General features: G+C 38.2%; 1 protein-coding gene across 1 annotated transcript in view; it reads right to left on the reverse strand.

Moving 5' to 3' along the window:
- PITPNC1 (phosphatidylinositol transfer protein cytoplasmic 1) overlaps positions 1 to 27,279 on the reverse strand; it is an 87,473-nt gene that overhangs the window by 24,777 nt on the left and 35,417 nt on the right. The window contains exons 3-6 of the mRNA XM_013179098.3: positions 19,203 to 19,351; positions 13,348 to 13,436; positions 12,958 to 12,965; positions 2,001 to 2,072 (exon numbers count right to left, since the gene is read on the reverse strand). Of these exons, the coding sequence (XP_013034552.3) occupies positions 2,001 to 2,072; positions 12,958 to 12,965; positions 13,348 to 13,436; positions 19,203 to 19,351 (318 nt within the window). The remainder of the gene's footprint in view (positions 1 to 2,000; positions 2,073 to 12,957; positions 12,966 to 13,347; positions 13,437 to 19,202; positions 19,352 to 27,279) is intronic.

The raw sequence follows: 27,279 nt of genomic DNA on the forward strand, positions 1-27,279 counted from the left end.
TTCAAATAAGGGTCAATTAAATATGTTAATCTTGGCAAATATTTGCCTGGACTATGACTCAGGTGCTTTATATAAAGGTCATAAAACATAACTCCACTGGTCCTCCAGTTAAAATTACATTTTGAAGACCTGGATTCAAGAAGCGTTGATATTCTGATTCACATAATCTGAGTGTCCTACCTCTGTGTTACTTTCATCTCAAATTCTCTGGTTGGGACTATTCAGGGCTTGATTCATAGTATTTTAGCTACAAAGCTGACAAACAGAAAAAAATAAAATAAAATTTACTGGTTAAATAGCTTCAGTTCTTCCTGTCAGGCATCAGTACAGAACGTGTCTTCTCACTGCCGATATTATAACGCACCAGAAGACTAATCTACACCCTTCTGAAACCAAAGGTGTGGGCTTGCTTTGAATTAAAGTGCTGCCAAAAAGTAGAAGTGAACATCAAAAAGTGCATAAATTACATAATGCAGAGCTCAGTTGGTAATATAATACACTATTTTTTCCCCTCTCACTGATCTAAATCTGTCTTAGTCTTGCAGTGACTGAAAGTTGTTGGTGTCTGGTGGCTAATACTCGATCTCTGTCACGTTACCATTGGGAAAGTGTCTGTATGCCAAGAACATTATTCAACTAGAAGTCAAGCTAGGTTCAGACTAGATATTAGAAAAAAAAAATCTTTACCGTGAGGGTGGTCAAACACCAGAACAGGCCTCCCAGCAAGGTGGCTGATGTCCCATGCCTGCCAGTGGGCATTTAGAGATTCCCTTGATAATGTTGTAACTTTGGGTTAGTTCTGGAGCGGTCAGGCAGTTGGACTCGATCGTCTTTGTAGGTTCCTGCTAACTGAACTATTCTATTCTATTCTAAAATTATACCTTGTTCTTTTACATGTAATTATTCTGCCATAAGCAGTGCAACAGCCGTCAGCCTCATCAACACAGGCCCAAGGCAGTAAGGGACATGTACCTCCCGTCTTAACCTTCATAAGGTTGCTACAGGGACATCTCTGGGAACTAAGACTGCGTCTCAGATCCCTTTAAAATCTGCTTTACTGCCTTATTCTTTCTCATGGAAGAGTTTAAACACTCCTTCGTTAGGTCTCTGTATTACAGATCAATTTTCCAGACGTTTTAACCTGCATTTCACACCTATAAGGAACTTCCTCCCGTAAGTCTGCAACAAATGGCAATTTAAAGCATGCCACAATCAAACATACAGAAACAGATTTGTGTATTCATCCAAGGGAGGTATCTTCACGTGCCTGGCTTTATCTAACATAATTCCTTTCTTGCAGTTTGACTCTGCTTTGCTCCCTGTGAGGGCAACAAGGTGTGAGTGACCTCCTACCTTCTCCTCCTGATCAGCATTTCCACCCAGCAGCTGCTGGCTACTCACTCCCCCCCTTCCTCCACGGAGGATTTCACATGGTTAATTACCTGTTTCATCTCTAAGCTCTCACTCTGGGAACTTTGTAATTTTTGGTAAGTGATTGCCAACAGCATCACCTCAACAGCCCAGCTGTTGCTCCCTTGAAGTTGTTTACAGAGATCTCATCTCTGACCATTGTTTAGTTTCCTGCTTGCTCTAGCAAACAGCTCCTTTGATTTCAACCCCCTTTACTCAGAGAGAATCATGCAAAACAAATAAAGTAGAATACAATTAAAAACAAAATAAAACAAAACAAAAAAAAGTCTTTACTTCATTCTCCATAAACGTTCATCAGTACTAAATTCACATACATAAACTGTGTTGTGTTTAGAGAAGGAAGAGGTAGAATGTGAGATGCAGAAAGGAAGTTGGGTACATGAATCTTTCATCTCCTCGTACTTTAGGTAACTACTTTCCAAGCTGACAAGCTGCTTGTGAATAGGATGTCCAGGCAGGTGCGAAAATACAAACCTGATAAGGCCTTTTTGTCAGACTGAAGGATTCAGAGATAGATTGTGATTAATTAAAATAATTAAATTAACTTTTGCAAAAGTCATCGTACTTACGCTGTCATTGCTTCCTTTGTTGTCCTCATATTTTGTCTCTATATGAATGGAGAATTTAGGCAAAAACGAGCACTGCAATAAAAGAAAAATATGTTTGATGTGATAAAAAATATGCCTGCATCATCAGCTGACATATTCAGTACATCCTGTTTGGTATTGGCTATCTTATTTTTTTATTTTATTTTTTTTCAGATTACTTCCAGAAAAAGTGTCAAATTTTATACAACATAAAAGTAAAGGGATTTATGATTCTAGAAGGCTACAGAGGTTATATCTGAAAGTTGAATACTAAAATGAAGGTATAAAAAAATTCCTATGAGTACTCTGGAACAACTAGATACAACAACTTTCATGCACACTATACATAGGAATACAAATGTCCTGAATGTCTTGTTGTGAGTGCAATACCCGACCATCTCAAGAGCAACTAGATACTCACCATCACAGATTAGTCTATCTGCCATAAAAAAATAATCCAAGGACTTTTCAGTAGCTGCAGCAGGTTCTAACCAAATAGTTACAATATTTTGACATGAAAGGTTTCTTTTTCTTTCTTTTTTTTTTTTTTTAGTGGTAAAGGAATTTGAGCATAATTTCCTGTTAATTAAATGAAGATGGATTATGAGTTGCCATGGAAAGACTTTTATACTAGACCCAAATTCGTCTTTGGATAATAATGCGAGAAAATTAGGAATGCACAAATGTTTTTTCTGTCAAAATAGTATTTCTGTATTTTATATTGGATTTTTTTTTTCCTGTGGATTACTTAATTTTTTTGGGTTATCAAGACTAGGGTTTATAATACTAGGCAACATAATTCCAGTGGAGGAAATATTTCAAATATCTTTAGCATTTCACAGTTCTTTCAATTCAACATTTCAGATAGGCAGATAGAGTTGGTATCTAAAAAACTCCAGAGGATGTTGGTTGAACAACGTCTTTACTGTTAGTCAAGTCTTTTCTTGCATTAACTGCCAGTGAAATCGAAGTGCCACTTCCTTGTATGATGCATCAGTAATATCCTATGGCAAAGCCTCTTTGCAAAGACTGACTACTTCACGCCTCGTACATACAGATTATACAACGAGGACATTACGATGCCTCAGTGTTCACACTGCTCTTAGTCCAAGTTAGGACTTGATAAAATTTGCAGAATTCTTTTAAGGGATGGACAGATGACTAAGAAAGGAGGTAATTTAGAAGGCAATTTACAGTGCAACCAAATTGAAATGAGAAGCCACCTCCTTTGAGACTAGAGAAAATATGTTCCCGATTCCATGGATCTCATCTAAAAAGCCCTTGTTCAATCTCATTTGATCACAGGATATCCAGTATTCATGAGCACATCTACAGTTAATCCTAGGTGCAAAAAAGCATGAGAGTTTTACCAGAACAGGCTTCTGGTGCCATGGACTACATGGACAACAGATTCCTTTGGGGGAGGAAGGAAGGCTCCTGGTCAAATTGTCTCCCCATTAACATAATGAAATATTCCCATGTAACATGTTGCTGCTGCAGATGCACAGACCACACAGGCTTCTCTTCAGATCATATAAATCTGAAAATCAATCCCATCTGAACTGTGACTGGCTCTCAGCTATGCAACTTGTTCATTGAGTAAATACATGGGGTGCCAAAAATAAAATATAAAAAAAATTAACAACTACAAGATGGGGCAAGTTCAATGACAGATCTGTTAGTTCCTTATTACTCATATTTAGTGGGCAATTAAACATTTCCCGTATATACATCTCAAAGTGCCAGTGGAAAATATACCATATTTATAAGCACTTGGACAAAAGACTCCAGATATTCTCCAAATTGAAGTTTCACCATGTATCTCAGTATTTTGCTCCTATTCTGGCAGACAGCTAAATGCCTCAGAAAACAGCAGGACTCACATGGAAATAAATAAGTAATAATAATAATAATAATAATAATAATAATAATCGAGTTTTGTCATAAGGAAGGGGGGGGATGAAGATCCTTCAATTATATTAATGTTGTTTGGAAGCAGAGATGAATAAAAGGGATTGATTAGAAAAATTCTATAATAAAATGCTCTAGAGTAAGAAAAAGTTATAAATGTGATGCTACAGGAGATATGGAGTGACCCAGCATACACAGAGATACCAACGTCATCTAAACCACCATTCATTGCCACTCAGAGGGTTCATATTCAAAAAGTATAAAGCAACATTCAAGCTGTTTTCTGTGTTTGCAGGAGAACATGGAAGGTTGAAAAGGTAAATTACGACTGGAGGTGGATTATAAAACGCGGATCTTTGAAAAAAGAAGATATATAATATATAACCTAACCACAGACATCTACTGCACAGCTTTTAGAGCATTTGGAAAATAACTCCATCAGTGCTTGGATGATAAAAACATGGGCTATGAATTTCAAAAACTCCGCATACGTCAGCCTTGTATTTTACAAAGATCTCTAACTACTGGGATCACAGTCCAGGCAATACAGAGCTCCTGCTGACAATAACCTGAAGCTCTGCATATGGGCATCCCGTGGGAAAGCATCCTTGAGGAAATGAGAGGAGCCTGCCAGTGAATACAGTTTGATTTTATCTGCAGTTACCTGTTACTGTTACTGAATGCAATAAGTGGTACTGCACTACTACAGACTCAATACCTAGGTCAGAATAACAGCTTTTAGGAACATTTTCACCAAAAATAGTAGAGACGTATGCCATAATGTTACAAAGTACTAACAGTTTACTAGCATAGCATCTGCATATCTCAAAGTTGCTGCTGTAGGCCATGTTTTAGTTACACGTCAGTGTCTGTCAAGTATCTGCCCTCTTGATTTGAGGAATAAAGTATAATTTTCTTTGTGAAATAAGCAAAATCAACACACCCAAAACAAAATCCAGTCACTGATAAAATGGAAGCAGTGGATGCACTAGTGGAAGGGCCATCAAGACTATAATGCTTAAGCAGATTGTGTATCTAGGTTGGAGCTTTGGGAGTGTGCAAACTTTTAGGTAATACAGTCTGAGTCTAGTAGTTTGTCCAAAACCTCGGTGGCTATGGAAATTGCTCCGAGTATGCCCCCCTTAGTGGCTGTGGGTTGCAGAGTTTTCTCAGCTCTCGTTCAAGAAGCAGCAGGGTCCACCACAAGACCTGGTGCTGCATTTATGGCCCCATTGTCAGATTTGAAAACTCTACAGCATCTTTCACGTTTACGGCTCATCAAAGCTAACATCCTTGCTGAGGGAATTCCTCATCCCTGGTCCTGACTGAAGTATCTTTGCTTATGATCTAACTCTAGAAATTCAGTTGTTGAACAGAGTACATTTTTCAACACTCACACACATTGTTCTTTATAGAAATAGTTGCTTTTGCTCTTAAGTCACACAGTTTCAGGCACAGTGATGGATGAAACGCAAAACGTGAAAAACCTTTGTGCTGTTGATCCAAAGCATGGGAAATTTTGAGTAAAGCCAAGTGACAGATTTCTCTTTTACCTTGCAATCTAAAAACCAAACCAACCAAACAAAAAGAACCCTACTATTTTCAACCACTGTCTACAGTTTACCAGCACTGAGTCAGATCACAATACTTTGAAATGCAGCCATTTTATATATTGAACTTAAGGCTGTATTAGGCTGCCTGTAGCAGTTCAGCAAGCCACTGCTTGAATCTAGTTGTTGTTTCCTGTAACCCTGAATCTAAACTGTCGAAAAAGATCTTCTAGTCTGGTATTTCAAAAGAAAAACGTGAAGAAAACACTAAGGATCCTCAGAGTACCACAGAAAAATTAAGTGCCATTCACCTCAAGCCACCTCATTAGAAAGCAGAAAGCCATTTTTTTGCACAAAGCTATCAAAAGTCAACCTTCCTGTTTGTTAGTAGAAAGGTGAGGACTATAACAATCTAATTTGAGATTGTAGATGGTAACTTGAATTTACCTCCAAATGAAAGCTAAAATTCAACAAAAAGTACTGGATTGCAAATATAGCTCTTGAAAAGTGAACTGACTGGCAACCACTGCTTCAGCAGCTGTGGGGGGTCTCACTGGCTTTCAAGAACACTTAGCAGGGTCCAAATTTCTGAGCATTTCACAGAATGTGTCTCATGATTCATCAGCTGCACTCTGACTAATTGGCAGAGGGCTCTGGCAGAACCAGAAAACTGTTTATGCATCATTCAAAAGACTTTATTACTCATGCAAAAAGTACTTTTTTTTTCTACTTGAGTGGCTGCATATTTACTTAGCCAGGGATTAAAAGTGTTATGCAACAGTCAGAATCAAACTTGGGAGCGAGTGGTAGGTAATAAACCTGTTAGTAGGTTTTTTTTCAGAGCACCACTCCCTTTCTGCTGCGCCTCCCCGGGGCGTGTGTTCTTCCAGCACAAACCTGGCAGCGATCGATACGCTGAGCATGCACTGGAACGCACACGACACCGTTTCTAATTTTCCATTTCATTATCTCTACAGCTTGCAAGGTGCCTCTTTGGAAAAAACAAACAGCGGCAAATTGAAACTTTAATTTAAAATTAGGCTTGAATTCTAGAGAGTAGTCCTAGTGCCTTCAAGGTCCCAGGGTCTTCAATAAGGTTGCTTTGAGTAACACTTTCAAAGGAGGCGTCTTGTATTGTCACCTCCAGATGTTTTTAGATGTGTTATAAACTCCTTGAAAAATATTACAATCCAGTACACCTGTGACACTCAGAAAACAAATAAGAAAAATATCTTGGGTGCTTTTTTCCTCTTCGTGTGTGTGGGTGTGTGTGTCTGTTTGTTTTAAACTTTCTGCATTTGGCATCCTTGTTGGAAGCACCAGGAGAGGATTAAAGCTCAGGAGAGTAAGCAGTGAAACAACCCTGAGTCTGTACTTGTAATTACCACACACAAGCAGGGGTATTTCCAGATTAAAATAAAGTCAAATGAAAGCAGCATACGGCAAACACATACTGCAATTGGATTTTCAATTCACTACAGATAGCCTCTTGAAAAATGAAAGGCCTATTTTTAGGTGGCGATTGATTAGCGTTGCCATAGCAATAAGAAACTCTTACAAGAACAGGGTGCAACCTAAGTGTGCCAAAACACTTGCCAAAGCCTTAAAGAGACAGTCAAACACATATGGTGTTTTGCAAGCAGTTCAGGCAGAAGACTGTAAAAATAACCCTCGCATAGTAACTACATCCGAGGTGGCTGAAGGAATTCCTGTGGTTGCCAGCGAATACACTGGACAACAGGGAACTCAGAAAGGTTTCTTTGTCCTCTCTAACCTGCTTTGTGTGAGAGCTATTTCACTATTTCACCATTTTTGCTGGTTTCATTTTCCATTCGGTTTCTGTTCCTAGAACTGAGCTGCAAGGTACCTCAGCACTGCATTTCACTTCTCCTGCTCCTGGTGAATATTAACCCACAATCCTTGGAAGATATTTTTATACTGTAAAAATTAATGCTTTTTTTTTTTTTTTTTAAAGCTGCAGAAGTATATCCCTCTAAATCTTAACATAAAAGCCTGGGGAAGCAGACATCGCAATGTTAAGGGTTCTCTCTGATCTCCCACCACTTTTCAGGCTGTTTTTTTATGGTCACATTTACATTAGGCTGGACCACACAACAGCGCCTTACGGTGCCATCTCCTTGGAGCAGTCTGAAGCACACAGTAAGTGAAGAGCTAAAGAACACAGTGACTGCTACAATGAGGTGGGACTGGCCAAGCAGAAGTAATTAGTATTTTTTAAATACGAGATCTTTTAGATACCACATCCTTTGAATTCAAAAATTTTGTGTGCTGTTTTGGAAGTCAGTTGGTAACAGCATTTCTTCGTTGAAGATCAAAAACTAGGAAAGCTGAACAGAGTCTCTGCTGCTTAACAGCTGGAGGGGAAGCGGGGACTGACGGGGAGTGGAGGGTGCCCCGCAGGAATGCCCAGCGCTGCAAGGGCCAAGGCAGGAAAGCAGGCAGTCATGCACACAACAACCTCAGAGGAACAGGAGGCCTTCATAAATGAGAAGCATGGACGGAAGGGGAGCAATGGTGTCACATGGAGGTTGCCAGTGCCTCTAGCATCTCCTTCATACATGGCCACAGTAACCTGTTTCCTGAGAACGAATGGAAGTGAGAAACAGTGTGTGCAAGTGAAAACGGCAGTCCCCTGAACCAGAGAGGGGTTTGGATTGCTTTATAATAAGCCAGTGGTGGAAAAAAGGAATTGTTCCAGGCAGTTTGATTTATTCTGTGAAGAAATGGATGATTTAATGGGCTTAAACTATTAAATAAGAATACAAGATTGTTGCTTTCTAAAAATATATTATTTAATTATTGTAATACTGCAGAGTTCCTTCCCTTTGCTAGAATCTCTCAAGCAACCAAATCTGTGTTTTACTAGAATAATGTCACCGGTTAGCCTGTAGTCTCAGTTTTCGAGGGGATGGTGGGTTAGGTAAGGGAGAAAGGAGAAGGAATCGTGGTAATAGCTTTGCATTAGGCTCCAATCCTGTAATCCAGACCCTGCTGCATTTTTGATGCACATCCTTCATACACTCAGCTGGAGAAAAGTTTGTGCACTGGAGACAAGCCTGATGTGCTGCATCCAGATTTCAAGCAGTGGTAATCAGATAAAGAGAACACAGGAAAAAAAAAAACAAAAAACACCAACAACCAACCAACCCTTCAAATTCTTTGCAGTGTTTATCTGAGGCGTTTTTTTTTCTTTCCCCCAAGTCATTTGATTATAAAAATAACAATTACAAAAACATTCCTTCCAGATAATTTACTTCATGGATAAACTGGCAGCTAAGTGAAGCACATAACATGCCTGTTCTCAAAAGTAATCAGAAAACAGCAGGTCAATAATGGAGCATTTAGCAACTATCACTCTGGGGCCGTGACACATAGCAGTCAAAATGATTATATTTGCCTCAGTCATTTGCTGTAGGAGAATTAATGTCACTTTGATATATCATCAAAGGAATCATTGTCTCCTGTTTTCTGTTCCATAACTGTTTTTCATAAATATTCTGAATTTATGTCCTATTCGTAACTCGATTTGAACCATAGGCAGGTTGAAAGAACTCTCTTCCTGCAGAGAGTAAAACATGCCATCTTTAGTCTCCATCTTGTTTTGTATATTCACAATTCTGAAACTAATAGTTGTCATGGATTATGCATAACCTTAATAGGATAAAATTATCCAGCTGTTTTTAAATTTCAGCCCAGAATTGAAATATTGCTAACAACACTGGAACTGTTTAGATCAGGCAGCAAAACTATTTGAAGTTATCCAAAGCAAACACTCAAACTGCATCGTCTTAAATTCTGTTGGTATTTTCCCTTTCTCTGTTCTCCTTCCTCTCTTTGTTCAGAATCTCAACTGTCACTTGAAGAGGTCAAATGGATACGTGCTGCTTATTGTCTAACAACAGACAATTGTTATTAACAATAATAATTATTAACAATATAAATTAACAGTAACAATAGATGTAGGTACTGAAACTTAGTTCTATGCAATCCCTTTTCATTTAGTTTGCAACAGAGACAGGTTTGCTTTCTAGTTAATTATTTCTAATCTAGCTGGACAACCTCAGAAAGAAATGAGTCTCCTGAGAGTTCAGTCATTCTTGTCCACACATCTAAAAATAGCATAAATATTTTGCACATTTGTAAAAGATACATATTTGCAAATGCAATAATTGGCACGTAAGGGTTTGTTGAGAGCAGCAAGGCATCTTTTCTCCATCCTCCAAGTGGAAAAGCTTCCAGTCGGAAACTAGCAAAGGAATTCTTTCTAAAAGCCAGCAGCTAGGAGCACCCAATCCCCCAAAGCATGTATAGCTTGACAGTAGGCACCCACCAGGGCCCAAATTTCCTGATTGCTCATTGGGCAGAGCCTTAGAGGTTACTTCTGTAGCTCTTCCTTTCAGCTGTATCTCAAATACAGCGTCACAAATTTATGAACTTAGCATCAACCTAATTACAACATTAAATTAACTTGTAAGTAAAAATTAAACATTTGTTTTAGCAAGCTTTCTAATCAGGTTTCTAATTACAAGATCAAAACCAAAGTGACTCCCCTTCTAAGTTTAAGAGTCAGATTCATAATTAGACTTTCTCATTTAAAGTCCCAGCCACTAAAACAAGACTTTGAACATTAAAGCAGTATTTTATTCTCTAAATGGTACCCCCACCTCTGGATGACTTCTTTTGGCTTCAGCTTTGAAAGGAATTGTTCTCCTACTTCCTCCTCCTTTTCAACATCAGCAGGAAGCCAGCAACGATTAGCTCAAGGTTTGATGCAGCATTTTGTGGGACATTACCCGTGTCTCACCTTCCTGATAGGAAGTCTTTTGTATTGCAGTTTTAATGAGATCGTCCTCCGCAAACAGCACAGTATTCATTTTTAAATGCTCTCCTTGCATTAGAATATTTCACATACTACACACCAGAAAGCATCACTTGTACAATCATTCTGTTAAGTTCATTATCTTAAGTGTGTCATTTGCTTTACACATTATTAACACAGCTGTAGACCAAGCAGTCATATCCTGCTGTTTGCTGTCAAATTTAGGGGCTTGATGTGTAGCGGATACCATTCTTTAAAGCAGATGTAATAGCTGGACCCAGATTTTAGACAACAAACATCACAACACTCTAATTTCCATTTGTTTTCATGCATCCAATCACTCCTGGCTTTTCACACTACCATTCCAGAGAAAAGTATTCCAGAAATTATTCTCAATGCCTGCTGAACTTTTTTTCTTAAAACGTCATGCAATTTCAGGCCCTTGACAAGGCCAAATTTATGAAATCTGTACTATTTCACAGGCAAAACAGATTTGTGAAACTAGCCTATATTGAACCACCCTTGAAGTCTAGTGCATGTGTTTGCATCCAATTTCTCAACAGCCTTCATATTTTACAACTGAAAGCCCTTAAGCCTTTCAGCAAGCTTCAGTCTGTCATTCACATCCTCTTCTAAATCACTAATGCACGTTGAAATAACACTACTGAGCCTTTAAGATCCTTGCTCTTTATTTAGAGTGGAACTTCAGACATCAGGAAAGGTATGATTTTTCCTTTCCAGCAGTATCGAGTACTTGACTTGATAAGATTGTTTTATTTATCCAATTGTTGGCCGACCTTCAGAATCAGTTTTCCTTGAAATGAGGCTCAACTTAATTCTTTGGATGTCCCGCAGACCCTCTAGAGAGGATTTACTATTTTAGGAAAAGGGTTTCCGAACTATCTTGCATATTCTGGGGAATATCTCAGCTGGCTTACGCTTTCTTTCAGAATTCTCTAATAAATATAGATCAAAATTTAGATAAATATTCCAGACAAGCATTGGAATTATTCCCAATGGTATATTTAACATGTTTGTTCTAGATTCAGCGGTTTGAGGCAAAGACACTATCTCTATTTTCCCTTGAATACTATTTCATAGTCTACCAGCTCCATTAAAATATACTTTAAGGAAACTGCATTTCGGTCAGAAATCTAATCTCATCCCAGTATTTCCAGTTCTGTTTCGTAGTACCCCAACTCCCATAGGCAGTTACAATGTCACTAAGAGACTGTTTTGCCTACATTCTGCATTTGTAGACCAATTTTTCTTTACAAGTCTACTTAATCCTGCTCTTGAACATCTCTTTAGGTGCATCCCTTCTACACACTTTTACTGGAATGTGTTCCAGACGTTGTTTCATCGGTTTAGGTAAAGATCACCTCCCGATTCAAATTCTTTGAGAATCACTCTTTGGTTTCGATAATGTATTGCATTTCAACTTCAGACAGAAATTTTTAACTGCTACCACTCCCACTTGTCTCTTTAAGTTAAAGAAAAAAATTCGCATTCAAAAATTGTCTCTATCACCTAAAGAAAAAAAAAAGTACAACAGAGTAACAGTCATCAGTGTGACATAGTACAACATCTTCCAGTCTAAAATTAAACTTGCTACCATAGGTTTAAACTCGTAATTACTATAAGCTCGGATAGGCCTTACTGAAGACATCTGACAAAAATAGTTGAGAATCTGTCCCCTAACTACTACGGTCTGTGATTGCATGTGGGTTTTTTTTTCTGATTATCAAATTAATTTTACACATGAAACAAGGCAGAATATGTAATAAGTATCTGCAGTACATATTGAAAGCCAAAGTTCAGTACTTTGGGTTTTCAAACTTGTCATCACATTTTTAACTCTAAGCCTTCAGCTTTTGGATCTGAACCTTCAAATCCCTTTGTTTTGTCTCTTTCGCATTTATCACACAAAATCTTTCTCCTGTCCTTATTCTTTACTGGTTTTAAAAAACTGCACAAACATTTTGAACACTGCAGAGCTAACAAAAACAATGGATTACGTTTTATCTGTAACCAGAAACTCAATCTAAATCAAGGCAGAAGTCCTTTCGCCTGGAATTTCCTTACCATCTCCGCCTCATCTTCTAAAGGCTGCTGAAAATTTACTGTATATTATTGAGGCCAGTACATTTAAAACAATTTTTCTCATGATTTATGTGCTATATTTTGCCTTAGCTCTGCTACAGGGAATCGCTGATTTTTCTGGGCACCAGGCCCAGATTATGTTTAATTTTGTCTACGGATCATACAGTTTCCCAGATACTATACCAGAGATGAACATTTTATAAGTTAATAAAACAATAAATAAAATAAAGCATGTTCTCATGTCTCCAAGTAGTAACTGGAACCTTAAAAGCCTTCCTCTGTTTTATAGAAGCTTTTCTATATTACGGTTAGTGACTAAAAATATATCAAATTATTCTCAAATGATAAAAAGTAAGGTAAATAATTTATAGGAAACAGTTCAGATTTAACCTTTGATTTCTTAAACAAATAGCTAAAATAAGTTCCACTATCAAAGGCATTATGTATTAGTTGTATTACTGAGGATTTAGTTTGGCTTCCAGTACTATAGTTCTTATAATCATATTGTATTTTTAGAATAAAAAGAAAAACTTACTGTGTATTCTGATTTCCAATTGTTTCCAATCGTCCATTTGTAAAAAAAAAGAATGGTGAGGGAAAAGAAAAAAAAAAGAAATGTCAGTAAAACAACGACGCAAGATTCTTACAGTAAACATACATTAATCAACAGAAGAACTTCTGTCAGATAATCTGCTGAATTTTATTTGATTAATGTCTATGGAACAATAGAGGGTACAAGTCCGCACAGAATCTAAGTATCTGATGTTTTCTTTGCAAGAAAGAAATCACACAGATAGAAGATTCCAGTTTTTAACTAGCCATAGTCTATAATCTTTGTATCCGTCACTCAATATGTAACTTAGAGCTTCTGAAGGTAAGCTGAACTACCCAAAAAGTACATGTTATTAATCATGTTATTCCTTACCTGTGATTGTATAAGGATAATAATTCCATGCCTTCTCTGTAACATAAAATATTTTGGGAACAACTGCTCTAGCCCAGCTGGGTAGTTTGCTGAAAATAAAAAGAAAATAAGATTAGAATATGTTGTAACGTACGCGTACTGTAGAAAAGAAGACACTTCCAAACATGCTTATAATCTGTGTTTCACAGGGCACAGTAATACCTAGACTTCACATTTTCATCAGATATTCATTCTTTCTCTACGAGCCTGGATTTCTCCACGAGCCTACATGACACTACGACAGTTTGCTCCCCTCTCAGAACAAGCAATATGGTGCCAGCATAATGACCCCTGATCAGATCTAACTTGAGGTACCAATGCAGGTTTCAAGAATTTTCCTGCAGCCTTTGGTCACGGAGGACTCAGCAGGTTAGACCTTGCGAGGTGTGTCCGTGTCACAGTACCCTTAGCCACAGGGAGGCACTCTTTAATAAGAGTGACTAATGGTGCCGGTCCATTTCCATCTTGACTCCATTATTTGTTCTTACAGACTGTTTCTTCTTCCTCCACAGTCTTTGCTGGCACACAAACCCTTATGTTCAACTCACCTCGTGTACACTTTTTCCCCACGCTGCCAACACCAAGTCTCAACTATGAAGCTTTTATGTTAAAATTAACAAATCACTCAGAACACCTCTGTGACGCTGGCAGGTGGTATCAGTCCCGTTTTGCTGATGGGGAACGCAAACCACAAGAGTGAAGAGAATTAATGGAACTGATGTCATAACTCAGAGCTCAATCTGTCAAGAGATCTTATCAATGCAGTGGTACTACAGCAGCAGGATAAGAAATGAAAGACATGGAGATGGATGCAGCACATAGAAAGATCATTAAAGGGTAATTAAATAATACTCTGGAAATTCAGGACCATTTTATTTACCACGCATCTTGGGTGTCTCATTTCCAGAACTCTGGTCACTTAGGGTACCCAGTAACTGATGAACAAACATGCACTTTAAGGAGAAGGAAAGTTCAAGCAAATACACCGTCGAAACCTTTCCTAATGACATCAATTACGATCACTTAACCTGTCAGTAACAAAGATCCAGCACTAGCCACTCAAAGAAAGGCAGACCACTGGAGACCGCAAATCTCATTTTACTTCAGGGACTCAATTAAAATTGCGTTAGTCTGGCGACGTGTCGAGAGATCACCCAGGCTAACACTGAACCTTTACTGAACTAAAGCAGACGCTTTCAAACCTCAGTTTTCCATCTGTAAATATTTCAAACAGTTATGCTCAGATGACCGTGCGTGCTGAAAGTAAAATAACTTTCCATGTTAGCAAACTTCTGGGGAAAATACAGAGTTCGGATCATTAAGGTTTATTTAACCATGATCTAGCTACGCATAAATATTGTATTTGTCCAGAGGCGATATGCAGACGTTAGCACATTATCTAAAGATTCAAAGTCAAGTGCATTGACTTTTGCTCTTTGATGACATTGCTCAAAACCACATTTTCTTTCTTCTCTACAGTCTTTTCAGCAGCATTTTAAATACTGCATAATAGGCTTCATTGTACCAGGTCTTTTGGTTATTTTGTCAGTCTTTTGTCAGTATTTTTTTATGACCATCACTCTGCTAACTCCCTTACCCCTGCTAAACTTCACTTTAATTCCTAAATAATAAATTCAGACTTTCAACTTTCTGGAAACAATGCTCCAGCAGGAATGCAGAGGCAGTAAACAATTCTGAATAGAACTAAGGCAGACACTGACACTAGACAATTTTATTAGTAAGGTCTTTGTTAATATACAGCCACTCATTTTGTACTTCTAATTTTTTTACTTTATTTTGGTGGCACAGGTATCCATAGATCACATTCTCATTGTTTATTTCTTCCTTCCCCAGATGAAGTGCAGTCTTTCAGCACATAGAAAGTCCTTCTTAAAGGCATTCCAGACAAACACATTGTAAGAATTAAAATATTAGCAGGCACGAAAAGATAAATGAAAATAATGCATAAATCTTTCCAAGAAACCATCACTGAAATATAAAAGTACAGATTTCCTCATTGGAAATCAAAAAAACACTAGGAGCATTATGGCTACAGAAGCTTTTGGCTGTGAAATTGTGGTGCTTTTAACTCTGAAACTGCAGCTTGCTGCTTGTCTTGAACAATAATTGAGGCATAAATACCACAAATATTGCTAAACCTATGTAGGCACGGAAGATAGTATCTCATTTATTGTTCATGAGCATGTTGCAAAGCACAGAGGACAACAACTATGATCGTGTGAAGCTGCCCAAACCCCTGTGTTGCTGGTCTCTTCGGAGGGATACTCCTTCACAACTTAGGGCAGACTGGTGTGAGAAGGTGTCCTGTGCTGAATGGCTGTAAAAATAAATCAGACCACCTGAAAAATACGGAGGCAAAACTTTAAAGACTAATTGCTTGCAAATCATTTAAGATGTGCAGCAGTATAAGAATGGGATATTTGAGCCAAGATCAGCTGTGCAAGCAGAAAAGGATGCCCGTTCCTGCCAATTCAAAGCTGAAACCACCAAGCCAATATGCAGTTTGTGCATCTTTTCATCCCTGAATTTAACCATGACGTGAAAAGTAATTTAATTTACACTAATGACTGGAAAAGAAAAGTAGGGAATAAAGGAAATCAAAGATTATTAACACCAGAAGGAAAGACGGAGGGAAAATTGTACATTCTGATACCTAATATCTATGCTACTTTTCTCAGTGGGGCTGGGGTAGATTTGGCAAAGCGTTGCAGAACTGCCGGTTCTCCAGTTCTGCATTCTCTGAGTCCTCCTTGCCTTATTGACCTTGATAGTGTTCTGGGGTTCTTTCATGAAAGCATCATGCAGTGTTCAATATCTCTTGTGGGAAAGGCTGTTATCCAGTCCGATGAAGTAGCAGGAAAGCTACAACAACTCATATTTTCCATTGGACTTGTTTCCCAGAAAGCACTTTTGGTTGGACTTCTGTAGCACAAGGGCAACTGCAGCAGGAAGGGCAGGTAACACCTTATCTTTGAATGCATTGTGTTATTGTGTTAGCCTTGTAAAAACAAAGATTTTTTTTTTTTTTTAGCTAGGGATCCCCAAAACGGCTATTTAAATAGCGTAGTTCCATGCTGTAACCATGATGGATACTGCTTCAAGAAGCAGCAGTGTGGCTATTTGTAGCTGTACACGTAGCTCTCATCTACAGAGGCATTATAGCAATGGTAATACAGTGAAATAAGTGCTTGACAGAAGCTCCTATACAGTGGTACAGGAAGCGGTTTAACTCAAATACCATAAACTCACGCTTAACAAAGGCTCTTGTAAGGTAGTCCCTTATGAAGGGACTGAGTTTGGAGTCAAGCAATGAGGTGTTACAAGGTCTTATATGTAAATCATCACCAACTGGATCAATCCTAGTCCCTCCAAAATCAAGGGCCATTCTACCAGTCTGAAAACAATTAAAGCATCCCTCTAAACACAGAGGAAACCCACTGGATTTCCTCATTAAAAAAAAATAAAACCGAAACCACAACCGTTGTAAATTCAGACTTAAGTTTCTGCTAAACCACAGGGTCATAGAAGCATATAGAGGTTTCTATTTTACTAATACAGACCTGAAATAAATGGAAAAATCAAGACTTTCCAAAACAAGTTTTAATTTTAAACTCTTTTACAGTTATCTGATGGGGGGGGGGGAGGGGAGTGAGCTTTATGAAGCTTGTTTATATGTAGTTGCATAGAAGTTATTAGAAGTTATTACTTTTGATTGTTCATTTAATAACACATTTTTAAAATCATAAATAGACTATGCTTAGATCTCATACAAGTGTGCAGTAAGGAGAAAACACAGACTGTCCTTGAAAGATATGCATAATGACGACACATAATTGCATTTGCTATCTTGGGACACAGAGAGTCTCAAAGAGGGTGCGCGAGGGACAGAGTTGCCTATCTCTACATTCAGCTACTGAACAGGACTGGTGCAGGAGGAAGAGGTGCCTAACTGTCATTAAACCTGACTTCAAACATCCATAGTAGCTTTAGGTGAATTTCCCAAGTTTCTGAAGGCACATGAATCGTCTTTGTCTATGTTCAGACCCATCTTTGGGTCTGAGATCCTTTGGTCCATTGCCTGCCCTACCAGAAGCAGTACGCTTCCCAGGTACGTCTTCTTCTGACTTACTCTAAAGTGATGATTCTGAGCATGATCTTCAGTGCCTAATGCCTTACTTCTTCATAATAGGAAGGAAAGAAATATCCAGAAACATAAACAAAATTTCTGGGAGCTCTACGACAAGAACAAATTTATTGATTTTTACTGTCTTATACATAGCCTGTGAGAAAAAAAGAATTACAATCACAGTAATATTGAATGCTGGCAAAATATATTATCAGACTGTATGTGTGTAAGAGCGCAATGTTACTGGTGATTCAATTTAGCCAGAGTTAAGGTTAGATATGTCAGGATTGCAATGGAGGAGTAACTTGCAATGTAGAAGCAAGAGCTATAGTGTTCCTGTGCCCACAATGAAAGGCTGCAGAGCATAAAAAGCGTAATAAAAATGAGGCAGGCCAAGGGGAATAAAAGAACATCAGAAAAGCAGCAATATTCAATTAGATCAGCAGTAATAAAAGTGGCAACAGATTGAGCAATATATTTCACAGGATGCAGACATATATATTTAAATAAATATAAATATAAAAAAATCTCAGTCCTTTGAGTGTGGAGACATTGATCCTCAGCAGTATAATTTCACCATAGGAAGAGACACATATTTCACTTTAAGAAATGATGGAACTTCTGTGGAAACAAAAGCAATTTTTTTTTCCCCATCATGTCTTCAGGCCTGTCATTTTAGTACAGAAGTTCATCATTGTGCAAGACTAATGCTAATTCATAATGTCAAATCACTTTGCTGTGGCAAATCTTTTGTCACCAAAAATGGGGTTCTGGCTTTGCAAAAATATTATAAAGTGAGAAACTGACTATATCAAGACCCAAAAGGTTAATTGCTACCCTAAGACATTACGTTAATTATCAGCTAAAAAGAGCTGTTTAGAGTTTCCTTAATTTTAATGCACCTCTTCTATGTTCAACCTACATGCAGCAGATGATGAGCTAGGAATTCTGTAAAAAAAAACATTTTTTTTCCTTTTGAAAGAAAGTAAGTCTTCTTTAAAAAGAAAAATCCTAGTACTTTAGAGCGTTTCATGTTAATGCCTTCAAAGGCTCTCACGATGTGCCATAAAAATTAATGTATTACTTTTTGAATGCTTAAAACCATTCTGATTTTAGTGTCAAGATAAAAATAGAATCCCCATATGATTAAGGGATGCAAGCCTGACTAACCGTTTAAGTCTTAAATGGGATGTAGGTATGGCAATGATTCAGGTTAAGTGAAATTTAATGAAATCAACATTAGTAGTGTTTACTCTGGAAATTAGAGAGTATTATGCTCACTTAAAGTCAAGTAGCAAATATGTAATAAAGTAAGAGGGGAAGCCAGATCCATGGTCGCGTAAAACCCTTAAACCATTTTAGTTTTTTGTTTGTTTGGGGTTGGTAATTTTGGAAAACAGAATGACAGTTAAGCGGAAGAAAACTGAAGTTCTGATTTTCAGTATATACCAAACTTCAAGTTAGAATTCTTTCTCTTTGAAAAGGTACTCTAGAAGAAAGAACGTCTGATCTCAATTTCAAACCATGGGTCTGTCCTGAATCTGCTAGAAGTGGCACTTGTTCATGAGAACCTGTTCTGCTTGAAACAGAAAGGCTACGGCCTGAAAGGGATATTCATCACAAATTTTTATTACTGCCCATGCTAAGAGAAGCAGTTCTATGCACTTGCCTGTTGAGATAGACCCGTTTTTCTGTTAGCTGGCCATTGCCATGATTTGGATCTTCATAGGGCTCATTCTGCACCACTTCCACACCTTCGCCTCGGTCACTCTGCTCATGGCTGTGCTTGCTTATCATGTACAACTGTCCAATTCTGTACTGCAAAGCAAAATCAAGAACAATGTGTTAGTTTTATCTAATACATGAGTATTCATAAATCAATGTCATACAATGATATATCAGTATGTGCAAATAAAAGGTACTTCAAGGGATGAAAAGCAGTTTTTTGAAGCCTCATTCAGACTGATGAGCCAGGGTCCTCCCATTATCTAATCAAGTCCAGGGTACCACTTGTAGAAAAAATAAGAAAAGCCATGTGTATACAAATGTAAGGAATCAAGACAGAACTTTATTTTTAGACTATATTTTAAGTAGTTAAGAATAAATAAGCAATCTACTGCTTCCACAGGCTGACATTCAAGGGGGTTTTAACTGGCAGGTGAACTCTATGGGACCCAGACTTCTCCTGTCTACCAATATGATGCCAAACACTGAAGTCACACCAACAGATTCAAGATAACTTGCTGATACAGATACAGGGGTGTCAGCTCTTCAGAAAAACAAACAAACAAACAAACAAAAACCAACTTGTAGACTCTAAGTACTTAGAAAAAGAAGTTTTAGAAGAGTGATTTGGCAGTATTATTAACATAAGTTTGAGCACATAAATGATCTTTTTTATATAGATTTTCCAAGTTACTTCAGAAGCCAAAACCCAGGAGCTGCAATTACAGAGAAATAAAATGTTGCAATGTCAATTAACTTTTTTTTTTCCCCAGTATGTCTGCATCTACACTAGGGCTTTTGTCTCCAGAGCAATGTAACAAAAAATAATCTCTAAATCTTCATTAGCAAAGTTTTTAGAGTAAAATTGTACTTTCCCATACATTTTCTGTTTTCATATTTTACTCTTATTGAAGTTCCTTCCACATTCTTCAACATAACATGGTTCTTACAACAAACCGTCTTTGGACCTAACCAGTTTTCTCCATTTGGATCCATCTCTCTCACAAAGTAATTTATTTAGGCATATGCATGCCAATCACTTCAATTACATCAATCACTTTAAACACGAAGGATAGCCTGTGAATTTAGAGAATGGCTCAGCTGCTACACAAAGTTGCCATGTACTAGCTCAGCATAGACAAACAAAAATGCAGTGACGGTCTGACCTCAGAAAATGATGAGATTCTTATGATTATCACGTATTATAAACAGCAATTCTACCATGTACTTTACGCTAAAACCCCAAGTGAAAAGAGATAAAAAAAAAAGAGATGAACAAAACAGCCAAACCATGAGACCTTATTAACAGCTATCAACAAGGTGGCCTTGCTAAACAAATCAATAAGGAGTAGGGATGGGATTTCCTACATAGCACTCGATGGGCGGAGTGGCATAGAGTTCCTGCTCCTTCCTGGCCAGCCACACACTACAACAGTGAAGCAAATGATTTACATCAACCAAGTGCCTTTCAGCTGATAATTCTGAGGCACTAAAAATGCCTCAAGTTTATAGAAAGTTCTTTAAGGATAAAAGGGTGCCGTAGGGTAGGAGTGATACACCTTGGATCTCTAGGCTAATTCGGTAATTTCAGTGGATTTCTTTTTCATTACTTTTCCTCAAAAACCTCCTCTCACTGAAGAACACAACCCACTCTTAAAACTTGTTAGAACTAGTAAAGATGAAAAAACAGCAAAGAAGAAAAATAAAGATACCGTTGTCATAAAACTGGTGAGTGTCATACCAGTCAAGCCAATTACTTGTGAAATTGTGACCCTTGCAACGTTTGAAAATCAGTAAATCTCAGCATTACTGCTGGCTATGCAACAGAAATTTCAGTTATGCATATAATGTTTCTTCCTCTCCTTTCTCCTCATAATTGGAGAGAATTGATGACTTTTTGTTATTTGAATGATTGTTCTTTCTCTTTATATCCTACATAACTCTGGAAAACCTACTCTAGATAAATCACTGTATAGAAACATTCCTAAGACATCCACTAAAACAGCAGGCAGAATAATGCTATTTAAACAATTTGATCTCCTGCCTATAACTTCAGCTTCTTCATCTCTGGTATCTCTTTCAAACAAGATGTACCCATTCAATAGATGAGCCCTAAAATATTTTTTCTTGCTTATCTAGTTATCTTCCTCAGTCTCTACTGAATCCCTTGCTTCTCTATCTCATCATATTTTAAACATTTTGTTCTAAGCTTCAAGGCTCTGAAGAGCTGTCACCCTCAAACACACACTTGAACCAGTTTCATGAAAATCTGCCTTCTCCACTTAACTAATAATAAATGAACGCACTGGTACACAGCCAAGGCAAAGTTTGTAGACATAGCAAATACATTTTATTTGACCAGCTAGTACTGTTGGAAAAGGGTGAACTTTCAGGCACTTGAAGCTGTTCTTCAGTTCCAAAATCAAAGCAACACACTTCAAAGCTGAATAAAAGCTGAGGAAAAAATGCCCTGCTTTTAATTAGATATGTATCAATTGGACCACCTGAGAGTAAAGATACTGCCTGAGGAGTGATAAGGATGTCAGAAAAGAGGAGAGGTGATAAGGTGCTTATCTTCTAATGGAAAGAAAGAGATCAGTAATTTATAGCCTGTGGAACATGAAAAGGTTAGCTGAGGAAAGGGGGAGAGCAATTAAAATTTGCCATAAAGCCAACATCACTATTGAGATCTCTATTGAGATATTTTTTTCCCTTTCCACTTTTAGTCCCCATGGACATATGGACATCTCACAGGAAACTCTGGAAAGCACTTCACAATTGCATGCATCACTGCGTGCTTCAATTTTCTACTTCCATGCAGTCCTTTGCAATTTTACTCTCAGTTTTAATGGTCAAATACAGCTATCTCACATGGGGTTGTACTAAGGCATTTACTTGCTCCAGAGTCATGAATCAGATACCCACCTATAACAACATGTCTTGCTAGTAGAGAGATTGTTGTTCTTTCATGGGCCCATACTACGGTAAACTGCAAGCAAAATATCAAATCACAACGCCTGTAAATCACTCTGAGCATGTGGTTAAGAATGGCTAAGCTACATACCTGCTGCACTGTTCAGAAGATAATCAGCAGTATCACGTAGAAATTACCTTACAGATGCTGCACAGTCAGTGCTTATAGAAAAGTTCTACTTGATGAGACTCAGAATTGCATACGTTCCAGTTATCCCTCAGATCTCACAGGATGTATCAAAGGCAGCTCAGCTTGGCACTTGGGATATGCTGAAGAGAACTGAAGGCACCGTAACTGGTGCTGGACAGCTCTTTGGCAGCAATCTTACAGCTACTCGCCTCTCCCCAGGGGATAACTTTGGATTTGACACCAGTCAAGTGAAAATATCTTCCTTTCAGTACTATTGAAATAACTGTGCAGTCCTGCCAGTAGCAAGTAGCTGCATTCTGCGAAAGAAGCACACTTTCACATTCACTTTAAGCTAACTTAGCTCTTCTGTGTGCCATTTATTTTTTATCTGGTTTGTAACATTTTAATATAATTCTAGAGCAAGATCAAAAAAGATTAGACCTAGTACTAATTCTAGTATTTTACCAAGCCAAAGAGTATGCAAGTATAATTTCATATAAAATCTCCTGTTAAAAAGCGTATATTTATATTTACATGAATAAAAACCAAAGCAAAGACGTGTATTTTAGAACTTGCTAAAGTTTAAAGGCCTGAAAATGCCTTCACAGCTTTTTCTATGTTCCTATCAATATTGTGGAGAAATAAACACTTAAGAAACATTTTATAGCAGTAATCAAGAGTCACCATCCCTGCAAGGATAAACTGATACGCCACTATTATTTATGTTGCCCCAGTCACTATGTGAATTTCGATGTGCCTAGCTGCAAAAGAGTCTTCCAGGGCCACATACAGTGTCAGGGAAGTCAGTACAACTTCATGCGGTGGCACCTGATCTGTATTTGGCTTGGGAGAAAAGCTCTTCATCTGAGAGCCCTTCAGTTTAATAGAGGAAAATTTCTTCAGTGTCAGAGGTAGGGCTTCAACAAACAAATGCACTGAAGGGGGAGTTGGAGTTTTCTAAGGATATTGCTATGTAGCATTTGTACTATACTCGGTGTTTAACTCCTAACGAGGTAGACGTTCGCTAACCAGTGACTTCTCTTTTTCTTCAGCTGGCAGATGGTGTTTGCCTACTGGGAGTTTAATCATACGAGAAACAAGGCTTATGTCAACAACAGCGTAATGATGGTCAATGGGATTTTGTTTAAACTTACAAGTTAGACCAGAATCACTTTTGTGGTGTGCATGAGAAAGAAGAAATAAGAGGTCCACTCTACACATCTTTCATTTGTAGAACTTCCATTGTTTTCAGCAGAAGATGAATGAGAAATCCCTGTACAAACATGGCCATTTTTTCCTTTCTTTTTCCACAGCACAGCCATTAGTTTTGTTAGGCTGTCTTGTTAGCAGCCGAACAAGAAGAACAAATTAGGCTATAAATGAAACTTGCTCTCAGCGTTTATTATGATGTGTTTTAGCTCTATGACAGGTCTTGTGTGAAATCAAGTAAATTCTTCAAAGCTCAAGCTAGTCTCCCTTAATGTATTTGGGAGAATACTTTCACCATTTCTAATTTAATGGGGCTCCTCCCCTGTAGGTTTGCCAAGGAAAACTGACTGACCATTACTCAGGTTTTGATCTAATGCTAGTCTTTCAACAGAGTCTTTGATATAGCCTTTCAAATGTCATGTGGAAGACAGAAAGTAACATTCTCTCAAAGGATAAATTACTACAAAGCTACTCATAATCTGATTTTTTATACTATTCCTTGAAGTTCTTAACTGAATGCTCACAGAAAACGTAGCAGATGTAACACTGGCTTCATCTTATATGGCAATTATCATATTCAAAAGAATCGTTGAACTCTTTCATCTGCACTTTTCTATAACTAGACTAAAGCATCAGGGATGGTGCTGCCAATTCAATTTATGCGACTTATTGTTCCAAGCCAGGAGGAAGATCCCTCCCTGTAGTTAAAAACCAGAGCCCAGGAGATACAGAGTGTCTTTTATACTTATTAAAGGTAATGATTGTTCAGAGCACTGTATTTTGACAATGGAAAGTATTTCTCAGTGATTCATGCTAAAACACACCAGTGGCTTCCTGGCCTGTCCTCTGAAAACTACAAAGGTAAAACAGAAAAAAGTGAGAACAGCAGTAACAGCTAAACTGAAAGAGACGTGTTCGTGCACACGTATGCTCCTTTCAGAGGCAGCTGTCAATGGCAGAATCATGCCTCCATTGATAGCAACAGGCGTTTTGTCATTCAACTTAATTCAGCAAAGATTTACATCTTGCAAGAAAATATAACGAACCACTTTCATCCTCAGTTGTACCTATCTGGGTACACTGAATCTAAGGGCAGTGATGATGGTAAAAAAGTAGGAATTTGCTTAAGGAATTCTGATTTAGGGAATGCTGTCTCACTCACAGGAAACAATGGTTAAAACTGACTGATATGCCTGGGATTTCCTCTCATGTCACAGTCTCTGCAGGACTGTGTGCTCCTCAGTGAATGCATTGCAAGACTTCATTTAAGGATGATTTTTTTGCTAAAAAGAATAACAGAAATATTACTCAGTATAATCATTTCCATGTTTAGGATTATTTAAAACAAGTACTGATTATTCCTCAAAGTACCACCATGAGATAAGCATGGTGATCCCCAGAGAAGTTCCTTTTGCAAACGTGCACAACCTGTCACTCCATACCATCTCTTAACAGCAACTTTCTTAACAGAGATAACTTACGTCTGGAATAATTTGCGTGAATATGTATTTGCTTGAGTACGTATCTTTGTTTAGGTTCCTGTTGTGTGCTTTGGTTTGGTTTTAGAAAGTCTTGTTTTTAGGTCTCAGTGAAGATCTAAGCCCCACGCTGCCAGATTTTCTGCCTCAGAAAATGAAAGAATGATCATATATGAAGAGTTTACAGTTAGATATTGGAAATAGGCAAGGGAAGCATTATCCTCATTTGATAAGAGGAATAGATACAGAGATTAAATTAATACCTCAACCTTAAATAAAAAAAAATGTCTGTGATAGAAGAGGGAATTTTGCCTCAATCTAGTGATCCCCAGCTCAGTGCTTTTACCACAAGACACACCTGTAAATTTTTTCAATTCTAAAAAGTAATTACTTAAGTAAAAGTGGTTTGTCTTATCTCACTCACTGACTGTAAATCCTTCACATTATTGTTATTAGACATCATTCTGTCTGCCTTCTGAAACGGGAAATACCTAATGCATCCTCAGGTTAACGCAGAGCCCTCACATGTGGGCAATTATAACAGCGGCTGATCGAGCACCCAGATTGTGCCTTCCCATCCCTGCACTTGTGTAGATGATGATTCAGAGCTATTAAGAATAATTTAAGAAAATCTTTTCCATGACACAAGCTCCAGGTTCTGACAAGGTGATTTGTCTTCCTTGTTATTAACATTCCTAGATTAGTTTTAACTAGCAGAGACGAATGCACGATGTGTTAGTATTTGATATTTCACGCACTGGAGGATCTGCATCAGCTCCTACTGGGCCTACTTTTTGTGTTACTTTTCCTTTCAAACTGCCAGTCTCCCTGCTAGACTTCTGGCTTTCAGGCTAATACTTTGCAGGGTGAAGAAGCGAACACCTTGCCTTATAGCATACATTAACTGCCACCTCAAGGTTGTGCTGAAGGACATTGCTAGGGAAGGAAATCACTGCAGCTGGACAGCTTTCTGCCACTGCCATCACCGCTCTCTTTGCCCAGACAGCAACAAGCAGGAAGAAGATGGACTGTCACTGTCAACAGGAACTTTTAAGTCTCTCTCAAGTAGTACAACTTACCAGTGTGAAAGTAGCAGCTTGTATTTCTAAAATAGTGGTTTTCCTGCTAGAATAACTACGTTGTAGGCTAGGGTCATGTGAAAAGAGTCCTGCTGGTTTTGACTCCTGGGAAACTCTGCAAGGAAAGCAGGAATAGTAAACAGAGAGCGCAGAAGGGGGTTGTTTTGATAGCTCTGTGTAATGCCTTGCAGAGATACCCTGGCTGCTGCTGAATTGGTATTAAATCTCATTTAGCCTTCCTGAAAAGCTCTGTATGTTGCTCCATGTGGAGTCTACACTAATACATTATTTGACCTCTTGTATCTAAGCTACGGTGTTTGGAGCAAACCAGGCACCTTTGTGGTGTGTTCACTTTGCCATGTAGAAATACCCTAAGTGCCAAGAAGTTTTTATGAGCTGTTGTTTTAAAATGGCTGTCCTGAGGCACAAATACAAGAAAGTAGTTTCAGAAGCAACAGCAGCTTTCTAAAATATTAGCTCCAAAAGCAAATCTATGTTGCCTATGCAAGAGAGGGATCTTCTGAAAGAACAGAAGAATTAACTTGTTACAAGAAGGAGTAAGAGCAAAAAGCTACCTGAGTGACTTGATCTAGTTACAGACTGAGTGAGCTGCCGCAGTTAAGCAAGGGCCGTACTCCCAAGTGTGCTGTGATTGAACCCATCAGAGGTGTACCCTGCCTTGAGGAACAGTTACAGCAGCATCTGAACCAAACGTGGCAATACAGAAAAACAAAACAAAACAGCAATGAGAAAAAACATGCATTTAAGAAAAAGAAGCCACGAGAGACAAAGGCAATGCTCATTAACTATCAGCAGGAGAAATCACATTTCAAAGGGTTATTTTATATATTTATGGGATTGATGCATTCCTGCTCAGGACAGAAACCTGCGTAAAGCTTCCGACACCAATTGACAAGTACAGAATGTATTTCTGGCAAAATGCTGTCCCTATTACAGGACGTCCACTGCTTCACCACTGTAGAAAGGAGGGAACTGACCTTGCCTGTCTAATAATTTGCCTGTTTCATAGTGTAAATTAGAGCTATGAGTGGAAAACACAGAATGAGTTGTCAGGAAGGCCACGGCACTGGGCTGAACTAGGATACAAAAAATGGTTTAAAGTAAAATTTTCGCTTTAAAAAATGCAGCCAG

This window comes from Anser cygnoides, chromosome 19 (genome assembly GCF_040182565.1).
Source record: "Anser cygnoides isolate HZ-2024a breed goose chromosome 19, Taihu_goose_T2T_genome, whole genome shotgun sequence".
NCBI classification, from domain to species: domain Eukaryota; kingdom Metazoa; phylum Chordata; class Aves; order Anseriformes; family Anatidae; genus Anser; species Anser cygnoides.